Source organism: Mucor mucedo (genome assembly GCF_025094135.1).
Source record: "Mucor mucedo strain NRRL 3635 chromosome Unknown EV154scaffold_270, whole genome shotgun sequence".
NCBI lineage: Eukaryota > Fungi > Mucoromycota > Mucoromycetes > Mucorales > Mucoraceae > Mucor > Mucor mucedo.
In genome coordinates, this window is record NW_026252554.1 from 18,398 (window position 1) to 36,532 (window position 18,135).

The 18,135-nt window shown below is 36.1% G+C and overlaps 7 protein-coding genes across 7 annotated transcripts; 3 read left to right on the forward strand and 4 right to left on the reverse strand.

Annotated features, from left to right (window-relative positions):
- Nucleotides 1-11: 11 nt before the first annotated feature.
- Nucleotides 12-1,770, reverse strand: EV154DRAFT_161571 (glycosyl-transferase for dystroglycan-domain-containing protein). The gene is made up of 4 exons (XM_051594163.1): nt 1,450-1,770; nt 1,188-1,382; nt 419-1,110; nt 12-353 (listed from the first exon to the last, which is right to left on the reverse strand). Exons 1-4 carry the CDS (start codon nt 1,715-1,717, stop codon nt 45-47), a joined length of 1,464 nt encoding a protein of 487 aa, XP_051450251.1. The 5' UTR covers nt 1,718-1,770; the 3' UTR covers nt 12-44.
- A 23-nt stretch (nt 1,771-1,793) lies between these two features.
- EV154DRAFT_161593 (adenosylmethionine decarboxylase) lies at nt 1,794-3,654 on the reverse strand. Its single transcript, XM_051594164.1, has 3 exons — nt 3,019-3,654; nt 2,727-2,953; nt 1,794-2,662 (listed from the first exon to the last, which is right to left on the reverse strand). The coding sequence occupies exons 1-3, from the start codon at nt 3,375-3,377 to the stop codon at nt 1,920-1,922; spliced, it is 1,329 nt and encodes a 442-aa protein (XP_051450252.1). The 5' UTR covers nt 3,378-3,654; the 3' UTR covers nt 1,794-1,919.
- Nucleotides 3,655-4,330: 676 nt separating this feature from the next.
- On the reverse strand, nt 4,331-4,627 carry EV154DRAFT_432868 (uncharacterized protein; the record flags this gene model as incomplete). Its single annotated transcript, XM_051596695.1, has 1 exon — nt 4,331-4,627. A coding segment is annotated over one exon (297 nt), but the record flags the coding sequence as incomplete, so codon positions are not given.
- Nucleotides 4,628-6,623: 1,996 nt separating this feature from the next.
- EV154DRAFT_533051 (WD40-repeat-containing domain protein) lies at nt 6,624-8,374 on the forward strand. The gene is made up of 2 exons (XM_051603959.1): nt 6,624-7,289; nt 7,348-8,374. Exons 1-2 carry the CDS (start codon nt 6,660-6,662, stop codon nt 8,068-8,070), a joined length of 1,353 nt encoding a protein of 450 aa, XP_051450254.1. The 5' UTR covers nt 6,624-6,659; the 3' UTR covers nt 8,071-8,374.
- Nucleotides 8,360-11,762, reverse strand: EV154DRAFT_533053 (kinase-like domain-containing protein). The gene is made up of 5 exons (XM_051603960.1): nt 11,658-11,762; nt 10,990-11,584; nt 10,650-10,938; nt 10,257-10,592; nt 8,360-10,200 (listed from the first exon to the last, which is right to left on the reverse strand). Exons 2-5 carry the CDS (start codon nt 11,332-11,334, stop codon nt 8,435-8,437), a joined length of 2,736 nt encoding a protein of 911 aa, XP_051450255.1. The 5' UTR covers nt 11,335-11,584; nt 11,658-11,762; the 3' UTR covers nt 8,360-8,434.
- Nucleotides 11,763-13,874: 2,112 nt separating this feature from the next.
- On the forward strand, nt 13,875-14,821 carry EV154DRAFT_432872 (uncharacterized protein; the record flags this gene model as incomplete). The annotated part of the gene is made up of 3 exons (XM_051596696.1): nt 13,875-14,146; nt 14,191-14,223; nt 14,281-14,821. 3 exons carry the CDS (start codon nt 13,875-13,877, stop codon nt 14,819-14,821), a joined length of 846 nt encoding a protein of 281 aa, XP_051450256.1.
- A 1,062-nt stretch (nt 14,822-15,883) lies between these two features.
- Nucleotides 15,884-17,524, forward strand: EV154DRAFT_161679 (uncharacterized protein). The gene is made up of 7 exons (XM_051594165.1): nt 15,884-15,905; nt 15,970-16,075; nt 16,148-16,276; nt 16,331-16,417; nt 16,482-16,950; nt 17,007-17,276; nt 17,337-17,524. The coding sequence occupies exons 2-6, from the start codon at nt 16,057-16,059 to the stop codon at nt 17,251-17,253; spliced, it is 951 nt and encodes a 316-aa protein (XP_051450257.1). The 5' UTR covers nt 15,884-15,905; nt 15,970-16,056; the 3' UTR covers nt 17,254-17,276; nt 17,337-17,524.
- Nucleotides 17,525-18,135: the final 611 nt, after the last annotated feature.

Genomic DNA, 18,135 nt, shown 5'->3' on the forward strand with positions numbered 1-18,135 from the left:
TTATTTATAAAAGAAAAATATACACGATTTATTTAATAAATTAATCAAATGACTGCTGTCATTTCTTCATTTTCATTTTCATCTTCTAACGATAATAATGATTCTGTTGTTTCTAATGGTAATGTTGTTTCTTCGGCTGCCGATTCCTTAGCGGCTGCCTCGGCTAATAAATCCGCTGCTCTTTGTTCTTTAGAAATGCCAGATAAGTACTTCCACTTTGGAATGTCTGTACAGACTTTCTTCATGTTGTCAGCTGCTGGTGTATACCAAGTTTCCTCTGTTACATACTTTCTTGAATAGCGAAGACAAGTTTCATTTCTGAAGTTGTCATACAAGACTCTGTTATGGGTGCGCTATAAATAAATATAGAGTTAGTAACCAGAGCTCCCTAAGCATATTCCCCTTTTTGATTGTTTACCTCTCTTGTGCGATCATGGTTGGCGTATTTGTGTGATTGATGAATCAAGAAATCATTGGGTAATACCCAATAATCAACGCCAGAAATAAATATTTCATAGAGACACGCAGCTTTGTTTGCACCGTAGCCGATAAATCGTTCGTCACACCAAGGCGTACCTTCCTTTTTGTAAATGACATATGGTTCATATGAGAACTCATAGTCAGTAACGCGGTATAATTCATTTGCGGTGTACCAATGCTCATAGTTTGTTGCACCATGACCACTAACCCAGCTACTATGGAAAGAGTCCAGCTTCATCTTTTTAACTTGGTCAACAACACCACTCTTGTCAGTGGGAAACGTACGCCAATCATTACCATCCTTTTGGTTTAAGTATTCAAAAGCAGGAACCACAATGGCAGTTTTTCCTGATTGAAGCATCCTGGAAATTTCGGGATTTTCAAAGATCGACTTTCTAAAGTCCGTGCAAAGATGGAAATCGACATCAAGCATCATTAAATAATCTGTACGGGTGAATAGTTTTGCAGTATTTCTCCACATGTTGAATTGTCTATCAAATTTATCAATAATCAAATGAATGTCGACATATTTCTGCATATCTGGATTTGAATTATAGATCTTGCCCAATTCTTTGATGGTTGCAACCTTTTCATTGTCGTCTAGAACATGAATCGCAGCAGAAATAGGCCCTAATACAAATATAACCCTTTTTTAGCACTCCGGTTTTTTATTTGATTATCCTTTCCCCCAGTTTAAAACACCATACCTTTGTAGTTTGAAGCTAGTCGGCTAAGAACTCGAAATCTATTACGAGTTACCAGAGTAGCCAAAGTGATATCCTGAGATTTCATTTCGGCCGAAGCCTTGAAATAGTAAGGTGTAACATTATCTAAACCCATACTGCTTGAGAATATTTTAGATTTTATAAGGTCTGCAGAGATACCATGAATCTCGTCGCTGCCTAGAAATTTAATTGAAGGGTATATATTTAGATATGACGATCTATTTACGTAAATGGTTCACTTTACCTTTGGAACCTGGCCATGTCACTTGGTTTGACTGAAGCATGTCATTATTATTTTGGTTGATTTTATTATCTACAATGATGGGTGGTGAAAGTTCCTGATAAGGAAGAGAATTTATACGCTGATCAAATTCTTCTTTTCTATTGTTGGAAGATATAGCATGATGGGATGCAAAATAATGATTTGTTGTATAGAATAACGAAATCATGATATAAACAAGGACAGCATATTTCGCTAGCCTTGATATTTTTACTTTTGATTCAAGACGCATGTGTTTGTGATTTTTTTTTTTTTTTTTTTTTTTTGTGTAAAAAAAAGCAAAAGATAAAAAGATAAAAAAAAAGAAGAAAGCTCGTTTAAATAGGGCAACAAGTTCGGAAAGAGGAGAAATTGGAGTGGATCTTTTACAATACATGTTGCACAAACCAATTTAAACCAAAAGATTAGAAGGGAGTTTCGTATCACCATTAATTTTATTTAGCGTAATGACCGTAAACCAAATCATAACCGTCAAATTCATACAAGATTCTGTTTGTACGCTTATAGCCATTCAATAAAGTCATAGAACGGACCATTTGGCTGTGACTATGATGTTCCTTATGATGGGATGTAAAATAAGTGACGGTAAATGAAGATGGATCAAAAATGTCTAAAACACGAGTAATCAAAGCTTCAATGGGGCTTTGTTCGCCCATGTTTGCATGCGACTTCTCTACGGGTATATTACTTTCAAAAGAGGCGTAAGAGCATTCATCTTCAGGTGTAACATGAAAAGTGAAATAACGGTCTTCCCATAATCCATTACTGGAATAACCACATGGCTCAAACAAGTATGAATCAATATTAGCCAAGGGGTAAAGTTGGTCAATACCAGTTTCTTTGTCAACCCACTGTCCACCAATAGAACCACTGGGTGTTTGCTTGATATCGTGATAGAATTTCTTCATGTTTTCTTGGTTAAGACCCGTCATATGGATTTCGACAGTTTGATCGGGGAAAGAATAGCCTGCGTTACCAAAAGGGGAGAGATCTTCAGTATCAGAAGTAACGGGTGTAGAAGCTCCGCTTTGGATTTCATGTTCTTGCATCACACCACGCAAGTGATGAGGGACGACAGAAGAGACGGAGTGACTTAAAACATCATCTGAAGGCTTGGTCAAGTAAAGATGCCATTGATCTTGGGTCTCCTTACCAATCTTGTAAGAAGATCCAGCATCTAATTTTTGTGATATCTATTAGGGTTCAGTCTGCTAAAATAAATCATATCTCGATTAACTTACCGAAAAACCCATCCAAGAATGCAACCTCTTCTTCCCATGAACGATGAGGACCGACTTGACGCTCAGGAAATAAGAATGACTTTCTGGAATAAAACACTCTCCAAACTTTTTCAAATCCACAATAACTCTTGGCAATTTCCAAAAGTCGAGATACCGCTAAAAGTAGGGTTGTAGTACCGCACGTTTTCAAGATAATTTTGTGTGGGTACACAAACATGGATGATTCGCTGATTTTATATAAATAGTGTCAATAAACTTCACTATTTTTTATTTTGAACTTTTTTTTTCTTACCTCAATACATAAGCATCCACATATTCATTTGAAATGACATTCAAAACCGTACACTTGACTAAAGCCAACATTTTATCCAAGACAGCTTTAGGGATGACACGAAGACCGGTCTTTCCTTCCACTGCAGCATAACTTCTTCTTCTAGTATTACGATTGGTTCGTTCACTTGTTTCCAGATCCGTATCTGACGATTCTTCAGACGAGGACAGATTTTGATGAGCTCTCAATCGTTCAGCTGAAGGAGAGAACCAAATTTCTAAGAGCTTTTCAGGACCCTCAAAAGCGCCTTCTTGGATTGAATAATTTTCACCGGATGCAGGAATAGCATTGGCGGCGGTTGTGTTTGTTGTGTTAACCATATCTGATGTGGGCAAGGTGTGTTTGTTATAGAATAAAATAGTTATTACGGAGGTCGAAAAGGTCTCTGTACTTCAGAACAACCAACTAGTCCGAGTACAAAAAGAGAAGAGAAGTGGGTTTTAAAGACGGTTTCTAAAGAGATGATGGGCTATTCCACTTTGACGTTAATAAAAACGGTCAAATATTTAATGCTTTTTTTTGTTGAAAAAAAAAACTAGAAAGAGGAAAAAGAAAGGGCCAGGGAAAAAAAACTCTTTAACCTATTGAGTATGTTGGATGGCTTTTCCCAAAAAAAAAAAAAAAAAAAAAACTTTTTTTTTTACATTTGGATAGGAGTTGGTGAACCAGAATAGGCAAATGTCATTGGACATTAGAGTAGATTGTGACTTTTTTAAAATTAAATTCAGACAGTGGAAAATTCGGCTGAATGTTCAAAATAGAGCGCACAATAAAACTGATGTGTTTCCTGGATGACTTAAATTTTTGAAGTTTTTATATCCTCATCAAACTTGATATAATAAAGTTAAATTAGAACATCTTCGCATGAATCCGGCTCGGTGTTACATACAGACTTATTAATTTTCTCACTGGTGCTAAATAGACTTTGCTCTGAATCCTATGAGCTGGTATAATTAGCTAACGTCAGTGCTTAAAGCGTGCAGAGGTCTTCGGCTTGCTGTCTGTCAATACGTTTCAAGGTATAGTTGAACTTTTGATAGTTAAGTAAAACTAGGTGTTTTAACTGAATAATGAACATGAAGCCTCACAAATACAGTGCTACTTGATGGTGATACGGGGAATTGGTAGCAGCCTTTCACATACTAGAGATATTTTTCTGATGGCAGAAGCGTGCTTCCATAAACAGTGACTTCATTAGCTCTCCACTGGCACGAGAGACTTCCTGGAATAAGATGCTTTTCGTACCAAATTTGTGTCTCCACACATCGAGGACTTAGGCTTGCATCAGTTTACCTTTCCCAATGTCACTGCTGACACATTTAATGCTTCTCCTTTCTTCAACAGTCAAGAGATGTAGGTTGCAGTTCTCTGAGTGTAGGGCAAAGTCAACAATTTGGTTTGGAACCTTATTTTTCATGTGCTCATTCAAGTCCTTGGTGATTGTGGAGTGATATTCGGATCTTTTGCTGACAAATTTATCTTCCTTCAAGTATAAACCATCCCAAACGAAACTGTATAAATTGATTCTAAACCAATCCTCAGGATGTCCGGTATGACTTAACTGATTGGATTTTCAAAGATAGCAAGCACCAAATACAGCCCTGAAAATATAATCGCTTTCATCGTTGGGGGGGGGATTTTGATCAATGAAATCTTTTTGAAGAGCAAGGAACTCATTTAAATTATCACAGGCGTAGATTTTTAGCAGCATTTCTTGCTCATTCAATGTAATCACGGGCATAAGTCGAGTTTCCAAGTCCTCTTTGATTTTGGGAAGATATGGACGGTAGCTCCTTGATATTTTTGTCTTGAGGTCGAAAATTTGTTTATCATCAGAGTCATTTTTGGCAACAATCTCCTCCATTTGTATTGAGCTTAAATGATCAAAACGTTGCCTTCATTATAAATCTTGGTCAAGATTTATCAAGGGAGGGTTGTTCTGTTACTCCTTGTATTTGTGAAACAAATCCTTGAGATTAAATGATTTTAGAAAGCTGCCATAATTGTTGAGCAGGGAAGATATCTTTTCGGATTTACTTCTGGAGATCTTGCTTCCAACAATGACGCCGTGAATTGCTGTTATGTGCGTCGAAACAAATATTTTCAAGCTGTCTTTGGTGCTCATGACCTCGAACTATGATTCTAAGACGAGCTTAGCAGTATCAAAACTTCTAAAGAGGCCCCTTAGGCGATTTAGACTCCTTTCAACTGAACCATAGCCCATTGGGGTGTAAGTAGTTGTAACCACACTGTAACAAGCTGGCCCCACTTTTAAGCTGGCGTTTCTACCTTAAGCGAGACAAATCAAATTGAAGCTATGCCCCCTTTACGTTTGTCAAATTTATCAGTTACTTCAGCTTCTTTTCCGATGTGCTTGCTATCTTGCCTTTTGTAAAAACGCAGAAAAAACTTAAACGCTCCAGAAGGTTATATGTATTAATTTATTTTGTCTTAATAGCATAGATACTTGAGATTCTTCTTGAGGTTCTTCTTCTGCCTTGTTGTCAATGTTAATTGGTGTTTCGATGCCATTTTATGCATTTTTCTTGATCGATCAGTTTATGCAGAATGAAATGTTCTAAATCTTACATATTTTTTTTTTGAATTAAGGTTCGACCGGGTTAAGAATGGCCAACAAGATTTTTTTTATTGAAAAACGTCTGGAAACTCTTTTTTCTGAATGAGCTTTGACTTAATATTAGCAACCTGACATAAACTATTTACTCGTCTCTTTCAATCCTTACCAAATAGAGTATTTATTACGGGCACGATAATGATTAGTTCATAATCGAATTACGTACTTGCGTGTGCGCGTGGTATGGTAAATACCATTGTACATTAATACCTCAACGCACGATTTGTGAAATCGATACTCTTTCATCGTTTGCAGCAAATATTAGGAAGAATTTCGGTATATATTTCAGAGGGAATTCGAGTTGTCTAAAGTAGAAAACTCGCACATTAAAGCTTACCGTAATATATGGATTAGCAAATACCTTCATGTAATTTAACGTCCGCCCTTTCTGTGTGTATCGAATCACTCCCTTTTGTCAATGGCGCGCGTAAAAGAAAAGTAATGTAAAGTTTGACTTAGCAAGATATGTGCATATTGATAAATTCTTATAACTAATTCGTATTTGAGAGTTCTGGCGTAATTGAGGTGAGACATAAAGTAACTCTTGATCTGTTTTTAGGGGGTGTAACAATGCAGTTCTGTCACATGGATTAAAAAACCAAATATAAATATATGCTTTAAGTAATACACATAAACACGGCGCACTTAATGATAGCGTTGCATTTTTCATTAAAAATGCTAGATTTGCATGTACCTCAGCAGGATCTGCTAGTAACATTTATATGTATATTATTTGTGCGGTAAACTTGTTAAACTCTTCTTTCCTACCTAAATAAGAAAGTCTGAGGAGCTCTATTATATGTCTTGATTTTGTTTGCAGTCGGTGAGAGTAACACGTCTTCACATATTATGCCATAAAGATATGATTTATGGACTGCTTTTCCCATGTGGCTGACTAGGGAAGTTCTAATGCATTTTTTTTCTGGGTGAAAAAAGACTTTTTCAATCGCTCAACAACATTAATAAAATGGCAACTGAAGTAGCATTATCCGCCTCCAACACAGACAACACGATATATGTTTGGGATATTCGTTCCGGCTCTAGTTTATTTTCATTCAAGCAGAGCATGTCACCCAAGGGTGGCCTTACTATGGTCGCCAAACCTGGAGCTAGTTTCCAAGTTGGCTCCATCGTAACTGCACAAACCGATCGCGCCAATTTAAACGTTTACCAATGGCAAAGAGATCAAGTCTTGCACAAAATGAACACAGCAGAGAAAATGGTCAGTGTCGCTTCCTCTCACCAAGGTCAATATTTAGCTGCCGCCACTGTCAGTGGTAAAGTCTATCTTTGGCACATTCCCACAGGTCATTTGATGCGTGTCTTTGAGGCCCATTATCGCCGTATCACCCGTCTCGCCTTCAGTAACGATGATTCAACCTTATTAACCGCAAGTGAGGATGCTGCTGTCAATGTATGGCTTCTTGCTCATTTAATAAATCCCGTCAGCGCAGAAGGCTATGAGGATATCACAGCTCGTCCCGCCCCATTATATTCATGGTCAGACCATACATTACCCGTATCTGATATATTTATTGGCAATGGTACATTATCTGGTGCTCGTGTCTGTACCGCCAGTTTGGATCATACAGTCAAGGTAAAAAAAAAAAAGAACACAGAGATTGTCATTATTGGTTATTAACGTTAATTTGAAGCTCTGGGATCTTGCAACAGGTCAGCTTTTAACCACATTTTTATTCCCCAAGGCTGTTTCCAGCGTCATTATGGATCCTTCCGAAACCACAATTTTCGCAGCTTGTGAAGATAAAATTTATTCTGTAGATTTATACAAGAGTCGCCAGGATCAATCTTACAAGATCAACACTACAGAAAGTTTAGGTGGTATGAGCAGAGTAGAATCCGTCGGTATCAAATCATCTACACCTTCTTCATTAGGAAGTAAACAACCTACACTTGGACACGTCTTCACTGGACATACAGGCGCAATCAATACCTTAACTTTATCCTTTGACGGCACAATTCTTATTTCAGGAGCAGAGGATGGTAATTGTATTGTCTGGGATGTCTTAAGTAGACAGCCTCTTCGTAAATTCGAATCACATAAAGGTCCTGTCAGTCACGTTGCGTGTTTCCTGAGACCCATCGAATTACATCCTGACGCTGCCACTCAAACCATCACACCCATGCCATGGAAACAATTAAAGCGTGCAATGCCTACATCAGAAGAAGAGCATCGTGATGCTACTTTACAAGTCATTCAAAACACCACCATGGATTTAGCAGCTCATCAACAATTAGTCGAGTCAGGTCCACTTTATTCTTCGATCCCGACCGAATTAGAACCTGTTAAAATAGCCGGGGATACCATCAGAGATATGAAGGTAAAACAACTGAAAAAAAAAGGTACAGGAGCTTAAGCAGTCATTAACACTTTGAAAAAAAGACGGATGATTCTACATCTGCTTTACAAAATCAAGTAAACGCTCTTCAAGCCGAATTAATGCGTTTAAATGCACATTACAGCAAGACAAAATCTTTGCAGAATGAAATGTACACCATTGTTGTAGATAAATTCATGGAAGAAAGACGTAGTAAGAGAAAATTAGAGGAGGAGGATGAAGAGGAGGAGGAGGAAGAAGAGTCAGATCAAGAATAAATAAAGTGTACAAAAACTAATTTCCAAATAATAATAACAATAAAAAAAAAGGATGTATTTGTTTATATTGCATATTTACAATTGTGTTTTTGGGGAGGGGAATATATGTGTGTTCTTTTTATCTTTCACAGTTTTAGTTCAGTTAATATTTTGCTACACATGTTTTTGTATTGCCATGGATCTCCACCCACTCTACGAAATTGTAGGCCATGCATACCTAACAACCATGGCACCTTAACTATATATATCTCAAACCGCACAACTAGATCCGGTACTGGCACTACAGGCGTATTCGTTGCAGCTGTCGTAGCTTCTTCCGAAGAAAACGAATGTTGATCCTCTAACTCGTCATTCACCACCACATTTAAATCAATACTAGGCATATGAACACATTCAAATCGTCCTTTACTTTCTCGCCATTTCACTCCAATACGCTCCAATACACGTATCAGATCTGCACGTATCACCGAGGGGTGCTTTGTCGAAGTCGTAGTCACAGAGAACAATCCCTTTAAGAAAACAGGTTTAATATTCTCATCGGCCGTACCCTTTTGTTGGAAAGATCCACCTGCAGTGGCGGGGAATGACTGTTCATGATCATGCACTTTTTTCTTTTCACAATCCACAACCAATGATGGGTTTTTGGTAGGCGACTTTTTAGAAGTGCCCCGAGCTTCATGGTGATGATGACCATGTACCATATTCAAAAAGTTATTATGATTTTCGGCATTTATGTTGGATTGTCCTAAAGTCATTCTTCGCGGTAATATCTTGCTAATTTTGTTTCCGAAGGTGTTGCTGTTGGATGTATTTGCCGACGAGACGGAAGCAGCAGCAGCAGCAGCCGTAGCCACATCCAAATCTGACTGTTGTAAGCTTTGGCTTTGATCAGAAGTATGATGATACTGTGAGTTGTATTTCGAATTGGGGAATTTGGGCGACACATAGGATTTGGATAGGTATTTGCCATCATTTTCTCGTGAAGGGATTTGTATGGGGGTGGACGTAGACGATAGTACCGTGGTTTCTCCATGGGTTGCACTCGACTTACGTGATCTTGATCCCTTATCTGTAGATGTACGAGATAATGCAAGACTTAAACGACGAAGGACATTATTGGAATCACGTCCTCCCGGAGATCCCTCATCCGTGTTTTCTGAAGACTGGTTAGATCGAGTACGTGTAAACAATCGATTGATGCCGTTTTCAATAGCATGAAGTGTGTCCGTATTAGGTGTCTCCAGCATATGCCCATCTTCATCCACATGAATAGTCGCCTTACCCTTCTTTCCATACGCAACACCAGATGAGACGGATTCATCTCCAAATACAGATTCATACGGTATGTTTGTTGAAGCATGTGCGTTCTCAGGTAAAGTTATATCTGGTATGCGTAAACTGGAAGATATTGCTGTATCTGGACTTAGTGGTGAGTTTTGTTCATTTTCTCGATCTAATCGTTCCCTAACCAAATAATATATCGAGACTAAAGGATGATAAGCAGCCGGGATTGATTGTGGATCTTCATTAGGTAACACAAAAGCTTTTTTGCTAGTATGCGGTGAAAATCTTGAAGTATGGCCTTGCCGATGGTTTCGGTGTGTTTCTGCTGTACGATCTGCCAAAATTTTGGCAGCTTTTTGATATTCAATGGATGTGATGATCTTTTCCAATTTATCTTTAATTTCAGCCTCAGTTCCAAATTCAAAACCAGTCATACCTCGAACCACGTCCATATCAATAGGCAATGTCAATGGGGGTCTGTCTGGCAAATAGTTGTTAACCGGTGCATCATAGCCTTTATTCATCCAAGGGTGAATAATAACTTCTGACACCGTGGCGCGATGTGCTGGATTTGTTACCAACATTCGAGATAGGACGCTTTTGCAATCTATTAACAAGTTTTAAGGAAACCATGTAGTTGGCCTAGAACGATTAAGATGTTACCTGTACTCAAATGTGAGGGATAGTCAACCACACCCCTTTTAATCTTTTCATGTAATGCCGGCATATTTTGATCATCAAAAGGAACTTTACCACATACAAGCACGTACAAGACAACACCAAAACTCCATACGTCTATTTCAGGCCCCGTATATGCTTTTGCATTTAATAATTCGGGCGCAGCAAAGTAAAGCGAACCGCAAAAAGTATTTAATGAAGAACGAGGCGAAAAAAGATTGGACAATCCAAAATCTATAATTTTGATATTGCCAGATTGTGAAATCAAGATATTTTCAATCTTTAAATCCCTATGAACAATTGAATTTCGGTGACAGTAGTCTAATAACAGATATGAGAAAAATGAAAGCCCCTTTTTTATTTAAATAAATCACATACCTAATGCACTCACTATTTGTCTAGCAAATCTCCTGGCTTGCTTTTCTTTTAATTTACCATGAGAAATGATGTAATCTAATAGCTGGCCACCATTTACATATTCCATAAATAGATAGTAATACGAATCCAATATGACCAATTCCTTGAGGCTGACAATATAAGGATGATGAAGTAATAACATGATGCTGGCCTCTCTAATCGTCCTCACTTCGCGGTGTTCATCTTTTTCCTTCTTCCTACTAGATTTACCATCTCTAGGTTGTCGGCGTGGGACAATTTTAACTGCAAGCTATTTCAAATTATTTTTAATATGTACTCTATACAAACAAAACGTCCTTACCTTATCACCTGTAATGTTATGTACTGCCAGGCGTACTTTTCCCATCGATCCAGAACCCAGCGTATTAACCAAAGTGAAGTTACCAATCACTCTTCTAGGTTTGGTACGTTCTGTTGATATCGATCGTCTACTAGCATTCACTGAATGTCGTTTACGAAGTATTTCTTTGGAAGTCGATGCTTCGTCAGGACTCGAATAAGGTGGTAATTCAGAAGGTGCTGGTGAATCACATAGTATGGTGTTTCCTTCGGGTCCTACAACTAGTTTACCAGATTGTTTATCCATTTCAAAATAGCTTGTATTGTCCAATGAGGAGCTGGAATCTTCCTCAACGCTTGGTGTCATTATAAAGAAAGTAAAAGCAAATAATTACAAAAAAAAAAAAATGTTTTTTTATCAAGGAGTTCCAAATTGTCCTCGCTCTATTTTAGTAGTTGTTTCTTGTAAGCGTTTCTTGTTTATGCCTGGCATTGCCATTCTATAGTCGTACACGCGACATGCGTAAAAATAAAATATTTGGTAGGCGTTTAAAACTTTTAAGGTACCAATCCTTTTTTTCGGCCATCGTGTGGCGTTGAAGTATTTGTTGACCTGTAATATATATATTAGATCCTCTTTCTAAATCAAAGCATATCAAACACAAAAAATGAAACGGCACAAATTCCTGTTTCTTTTCATTTGACTGATAAACTTTACTCTGAAGAGCTATGATTAATTTTTTTTCTTTGGCATGGGCTGTAAATGATTTTAGAATGCTTAACCTACCCTTTTTGGACAACGCAAATGTAAATTAAACAAAATCGGGACAAAAAAAAAAAAAAAAAAAAAAAAAAAAACCTGTCATGTTTAATAAGACAATTATATAGATTCAATACTTACCTAACTTTTTCTACGGTTGACTCCAGATCTGGCTAAAGTTTTTCAAATTAAAAATGAGGCTTTAAACATATTCTTTATGTGATTGGTACCACGTTGCCATAGCGTAACACATGTTTTACAAAAATATTTTTAATTGTCTTTGACACAACCCACATCCCATAATTTTTTTTCGAAGTTTCGTACCCATCAATTCCAAAGAGAAGGTCACCAGCGGTTCCTGTTATTTTAAACGACGTCATATTATACCAGCGGCACCTTTCATTTTCACTCCATCCTTTCCTAACAAAACATTTCCAACAACAAGAGGGAGTTTCGGTTTGTCTTCCTAAATTTTTAAGTGTTTCCATTTGACACTCCTATAAAGCATAAGCATTGTGTCGAAGATAAATATGTAATTCTAGGCCTGTCCTGTCTCATGTTTCTTCTCTAAAACTTTTATCTAGAATTTTTTTTTGTTCTTTTTTTTTTTATCCTTTTCAAGTTAATTCAATATGTAAAAGTTCTATGTAAAAGCATATTTACATGATACCAGGCTTTCTTTGTCTGCCCTAATACATATTGAAATACACTTCAGCCCTATGGTCTACATAGATGCCGAATAAAACATTTTGGTTAGTTAGCATATTTAGAGCATTCGTCTTATTATTTTGTAAGTATCGGCTGCTTATAAAAAAGGGATCTACAACTCGATCGGTGTCATAAATTGCTCATATTTTTTGTTTGCAGACAGGTCAAATACACCATAGAACCTGTCAAGTGGTAATAACCTTTTGTCGTGCAGCGTTTTATCTTGTGTTTGTTTAGATTGAAACCAATAGCAGCAAGTAAATTATTTTACATTTTTTAGGCCAAGAAAAGATAAATTGAATGACTCTTCAACCTCCTCCAAGGTAAAGAGCTTTGCCTCAATTCATAATTTATTATTATGTTGCCATTATCAGTTTTACCAAATCTTCTATAAAAAAGAAGGACGACACAAAAGCCACCTAAGAAAACAATGTTACCAAGTTGATATGTTTTTTTTCATCATCAGATAAAAATGTTCTAACGTTATTAATGTTCCAAATAAAGTTATCATATCATGTGGTAATCTTTGCACACACTTGCATTCTAATACTTTGAAGTTATATGTATGCTTCGCTAAATGTCAAACATTTTTTTGATGTATCTTTTTGGTAAAGATTGCTTTATAAAAACAAATAAAGCATTTATGCTTATTGTCACAGAGACCGCAAAATTACCCAAATGCCTATATTACATCGGCTTTAGTTAAGCAAGAATTTTTAAAGGAAACTTAGGTCTTGAATTTCGTTTATTTATTAGAGAAGTACCTGTATATAAATGGTTCATTGAAACTTACAAGAATTGCTTTAGATTAGCTGCTATATTAGCGAACAGAGATATCATTTTGTTTAAAAACATTTTTAACCGTTGGTACTGGCAAGTTTTAAAAAAAAGCAGTAGATTAAAATAAGGATAAAGAATATAAGATAAAAATTCCTAAAAAATGAGCACCAGACTACAAGCTGTCAACTAAGAAAATATAATGGAATCTGAGGTCAAAGAGACTTACAGAATATGATTGCCGATATTAAAGTGCTAATATAGTATTAACTGTGTTGTGTAGTGTTTCTGATTGGTCCATATATTAAGAGCAAATCAAGGCGAAATAATAGCATTACCCACTACTATCGTTATTCATAGTGTTTAAGCTTGAAATGTTACGTGGTATGTCCAGTGGTACATTGTTTTAATCGACTTGTTTATAAATCAGATACGATTCGTCGTTTAATAATTCTGACTCTATCTCTTACAAGCCAAGTCTAAGTTTATACGTTATGAGAAAGGATTGGTTTCTCTAAGGATTTGCGGTTGGTGTTAAACGTATATAGTTATTTGTTAGAATCCCGACTTTTTTATTTTCTGCTGAGTCAAGTGACCGTAAAAAAAAAAAAACTTAAATGACACTGAAATTGACTCGCTGCTCTAAACTTTCTTCTTACAACATGGGGAAAAAAGTAACATTTGGGATTGAATTTGCAAATGTTTCTAATGTGGAAGATGTAATAAAAAAGAACCTCGATAATTATAAATTACATATTGCCAATGATCAAAAGGAGCAAGCTGTCCAACTCGTCATTGACACAACAGAGATGGTGCTATTCGAGGATCCAGTAGTGTTACACCATCTACCCACTATGATCAAATATTGCCAGAAGGCTATCAAGCTTTTGAAGGACGATCAAGATGATATGTTTATACCAAGGTATAGTTACTTGTGTGATATCGCTGATTCATAAAAAACTAACTATTATTTTTAAGAATTTACACTAACATGAGTCAATGTTATTTAAAGTAACTTTTTATTTTATTTTTGCATATTATATTGTGTGCCGCTAATAGGTTGTTTAGATTGGATGAATATCCATTGGCTATAAAGCATGGATTGCTAACTATCGATATCTATAAACGAGACGAGCAACCGAGCAACCGATCCAATCTTCAAGCTATATACAAACAATTGGGAGATATATATTTTACGAAAAGTCTTAACCAGGACGAATGTAGACATGATGATTTTGATAACGCACTTCAATTTTATAAACTGGAACGGGAGGTCATTGATACAATGGACTTAAGTGATATTGAGGATTCAGAACCGAATGATCTATTAAAACTTACTCAAGCTTCTCACTTAAATATGGGCGTAATGGAATCAAAGATCTCTGCATTTGAGGCAGCAATAGAGAATATAAAGCAGGCAGTGGCAATCGCCATTCAGCTAAACGATTTCGTAGCTGAAAAAACAGCTTGGTGGGAGTTGGGAAATTTATATAAGCGCATGAATCAGCTTAATAACGTATTGTTCTGTCAAGGAAAGGAGTATCGTATCGTAAAAAGACATGGACTCAGGGACGATGAATTCTACTGTTTTGAGGAGCAATGTGAGTGATTGGTATCAATGTTATTGTTTTTAAATAAGGGTATTTTGCTTATTCTTTATGCAGTCATATACCTTATTTTTATGAGCGAATTTGATCAGTGCTTTCAAATTTACGAAGATACAATAAGGGATCTGGATCAAAAATATAAGAAACGATGTGTAAATTCCGCAATTGTTCTGTCTTACTGTTATCATTAACTGTCCCTTTGTAGGAAGAATTGTATGAAATTGCTGTTCAAGTGAAGTCTTTGCAAGCCGATTTAAATAATTCCATCAATGACAACTATTCTAATGCAACTATCGCTGAATCGTTTTTGCAACACATTCAGTTTTTAAGCGAGCACGGATCATATCGACTGATCATAAAAAGCGTGGATACTGGTTTATCATCCATCGTTGAGGCTGTAGATTATTCTCATTGTTTACATGCTCAACTTTTATTTTATAAGGCGGAAGCTCTGTGGAATTTAAAAGAATCGGTAACAAACTTTTTCCAGATTCGTGCAATTTGATGTATAAATCATATTGATCTTTCTTTCTCGAGAATAGAGGAAAGCTGCTTATATAGCTGCTTTCAATGAAGTGTTAGAGTTTATCGACGCTGTTGCAGTCAGCAAGTTGGATAAACTCCAGCTGACAATTACTGTATATAAATTTTTTATCAAAATTTATACCTATTTTGGAAACCAATCAGAAATCAACCACTATAAGGAACTACTAACCCTCAAACGAACCGAGGAACAAATTGTGGTAGGAAAGGAACAATCTGATAATTTTTAACTTTACTCACCTGCCCCATCAGCGAGCAAAACTCCCTAAAGATAGTTTAACGGACGATGAAGGTGATCATGAAGGTGATCAGTCTCGTATAACTCCTGTAAACATAAAAATCGAGTCCGGAGTAAGTATTTCGTTATTCATTTTCTGCAACTTTGTCCTGACTTTGGCTTTTGTTGCATAGACAATCCATGTCAACATTAAAATAGAACCAGTTCCTGTTCACTTTTCTATCTACTATGCTGCATTTCCGGAACTTGTTGAAACAGTGATAAATGACGTACAATTGAAATGTGAGGAAGACTACGGTGTGAAGGTAAAAAAAAAAAAAAAAAAAATGGTGAAAAACATATCAGCGTGTTAACTGCTTTAAATGGTAGATTGTTATAAGTCATATCGAAACAAATGATCGAGACGCTTTTCCGGAAGATGTTTTAGCGGATGTTGTGACAGAAGATAACCAGGCTATGGAAGCTATCGTCAGACGTAAGCCCTCCACCCCTCCCTTTTAATAGGAAAATCAAATAGAGTTACTCTCAGGCTAATTCGTATTTATAGGTATCATTTATAAGAGTCCACTAGAAGTTTATCAATATGTAATCACCAAGGCAAATATAAGTCCTTCAGAAATGTTAGAAGAAATATTAGAAGAGCAGTCTAAGACAGAGTTATTGCTGAATTATTTAAGTAAGTATTTTATTAGCTATTCCATTCACTATTGGCTAATAATCTTTTTAAAAGTGATCTCTGATTATATCGACATTTTTCAACAAGTTTTTCAACTTTCTGGTGTATTAAGTATCTTAAACTTGTCATCCAATTTCCTGGGTATGCGTCATTTAGTAGCTAACAAAGTAAAAAAAAAAATGCTAATTCCTGTCGACTAATGTAGACGACGAAGATTTATCAGAGCTTTTATATAATTCAAGCAAGAGTATAACCGAATTAGATTTAAGTGGAAACCTTTTAACCGCTGATTGTTTAGACAGCATCATGGGTTTCTCTAAGCTTAGAAAGCTCATTCTATCGAACAACCCTCTAGGACCAGTTATACTACAACGATTGCCAGAATTACTTACAAAAATTCCTTCTATCCTAGATATCGACTTGTCAGATACAAATTTAGGCGAAGAAACCCCTTTTGACACAGCCATAAGCGAAGCCTATAAAAATTATCGGATTACCGCACCTATGGATTCTGGCCTAACTATTCGCATCTCGGATAATCACTTTACAAAAGATACGTTGTGTCACTGGACTCCATTATGGAAAAATCTGAAACAGGTCAGCTGTTTGCAATTATCTAGCATTTCCAGTGAAACAGCTTGGGAAAATTTCGATATGTTGCTAGAGCTTCCAAAGTAAATTTTTTAATATAGACGAAAAAGGGGTTCTTTAACTGAATTACTTCCACTAGATTATCAAAATTGATTCTCAACCGTTCAACAAGGACATCATTAGATTTATGTGATTTGAAACAATTATTTAAGATTAAGTCTTCATTCGACCATTTAGATTTAGCGAATTGTAGCCTAACGGGAGAGGGTAGCGATAATATAAAATATTCCCTCGAATTCGAACTAATGCAACCACTTAGATACGAAATTGCTTGCCTCTTATTTCAACGAAAGCTTAATAAAGGTTCAAAAGCTAACACTCCATAGTAACCCAAAAATTGGAGACAAAGGTAATTATTACGCAGGATATTCTAATAGATAAGTGGTTCATTAATACAAATATAATTCAGGAATACATTTTCTTAACGAAGCAGTTTTAGGCTCAAAAATAGATGTTTTGGACATCTCGGATTGTGGTGTCACTTATAACAGCCATCAAAGAATTGTAGAATGGTCGGCCCACTTTGTTGAAATCGATTTAACTAGAAATCCTTATTTATTTGATGCAACGCAGGAGGAAAATGAATGGTTCGTAACCAACTTAAGTAGAACTGCTTTTGTAAAATTAGATGATTACAAGGTATGTAAAATAAAAACCAAAGAAATGGGATATATACTACCTGACACTAATGGATGAACCTGTTCATTTTTTATTATGTGTAATAGAATGCGTTGCCCAAAGAAGCTATTCCCAACCATTGTGGAGTATCTTTTAGACATGTCTCAACTTTACCGCGAACTCCCTTTGATTAAATATATGTACATATGTAGGAGGCCTTGTGTAAGCTGTTGTATATTTCTTCTTTAGATACAGTTTTATACTGTTCCGATGAATATTTACTACTGATACTATGATTATTTAAAATATAAATACAAATAAATAACTTCGGGTCTTTTAATATTATAATTTCTAATGATCTGGACGTCAGATACCAAGAAAAATAATCCTGAAACTAGAAAATTTATTAACATCATTGCGGCTTTTTATATCTAACAAAAAATCTGGCTGGGAGATAGAATGTGGTAAAGTATGAATTATAGCTTGTTTCTATTCAAAACATTTTTTTTTGTATATAACCATCGCCTGAAACATTTAAACTAAGCTCGTGTCGTATTCGATCAATTAATATTTTATCAGTGATTATCCCA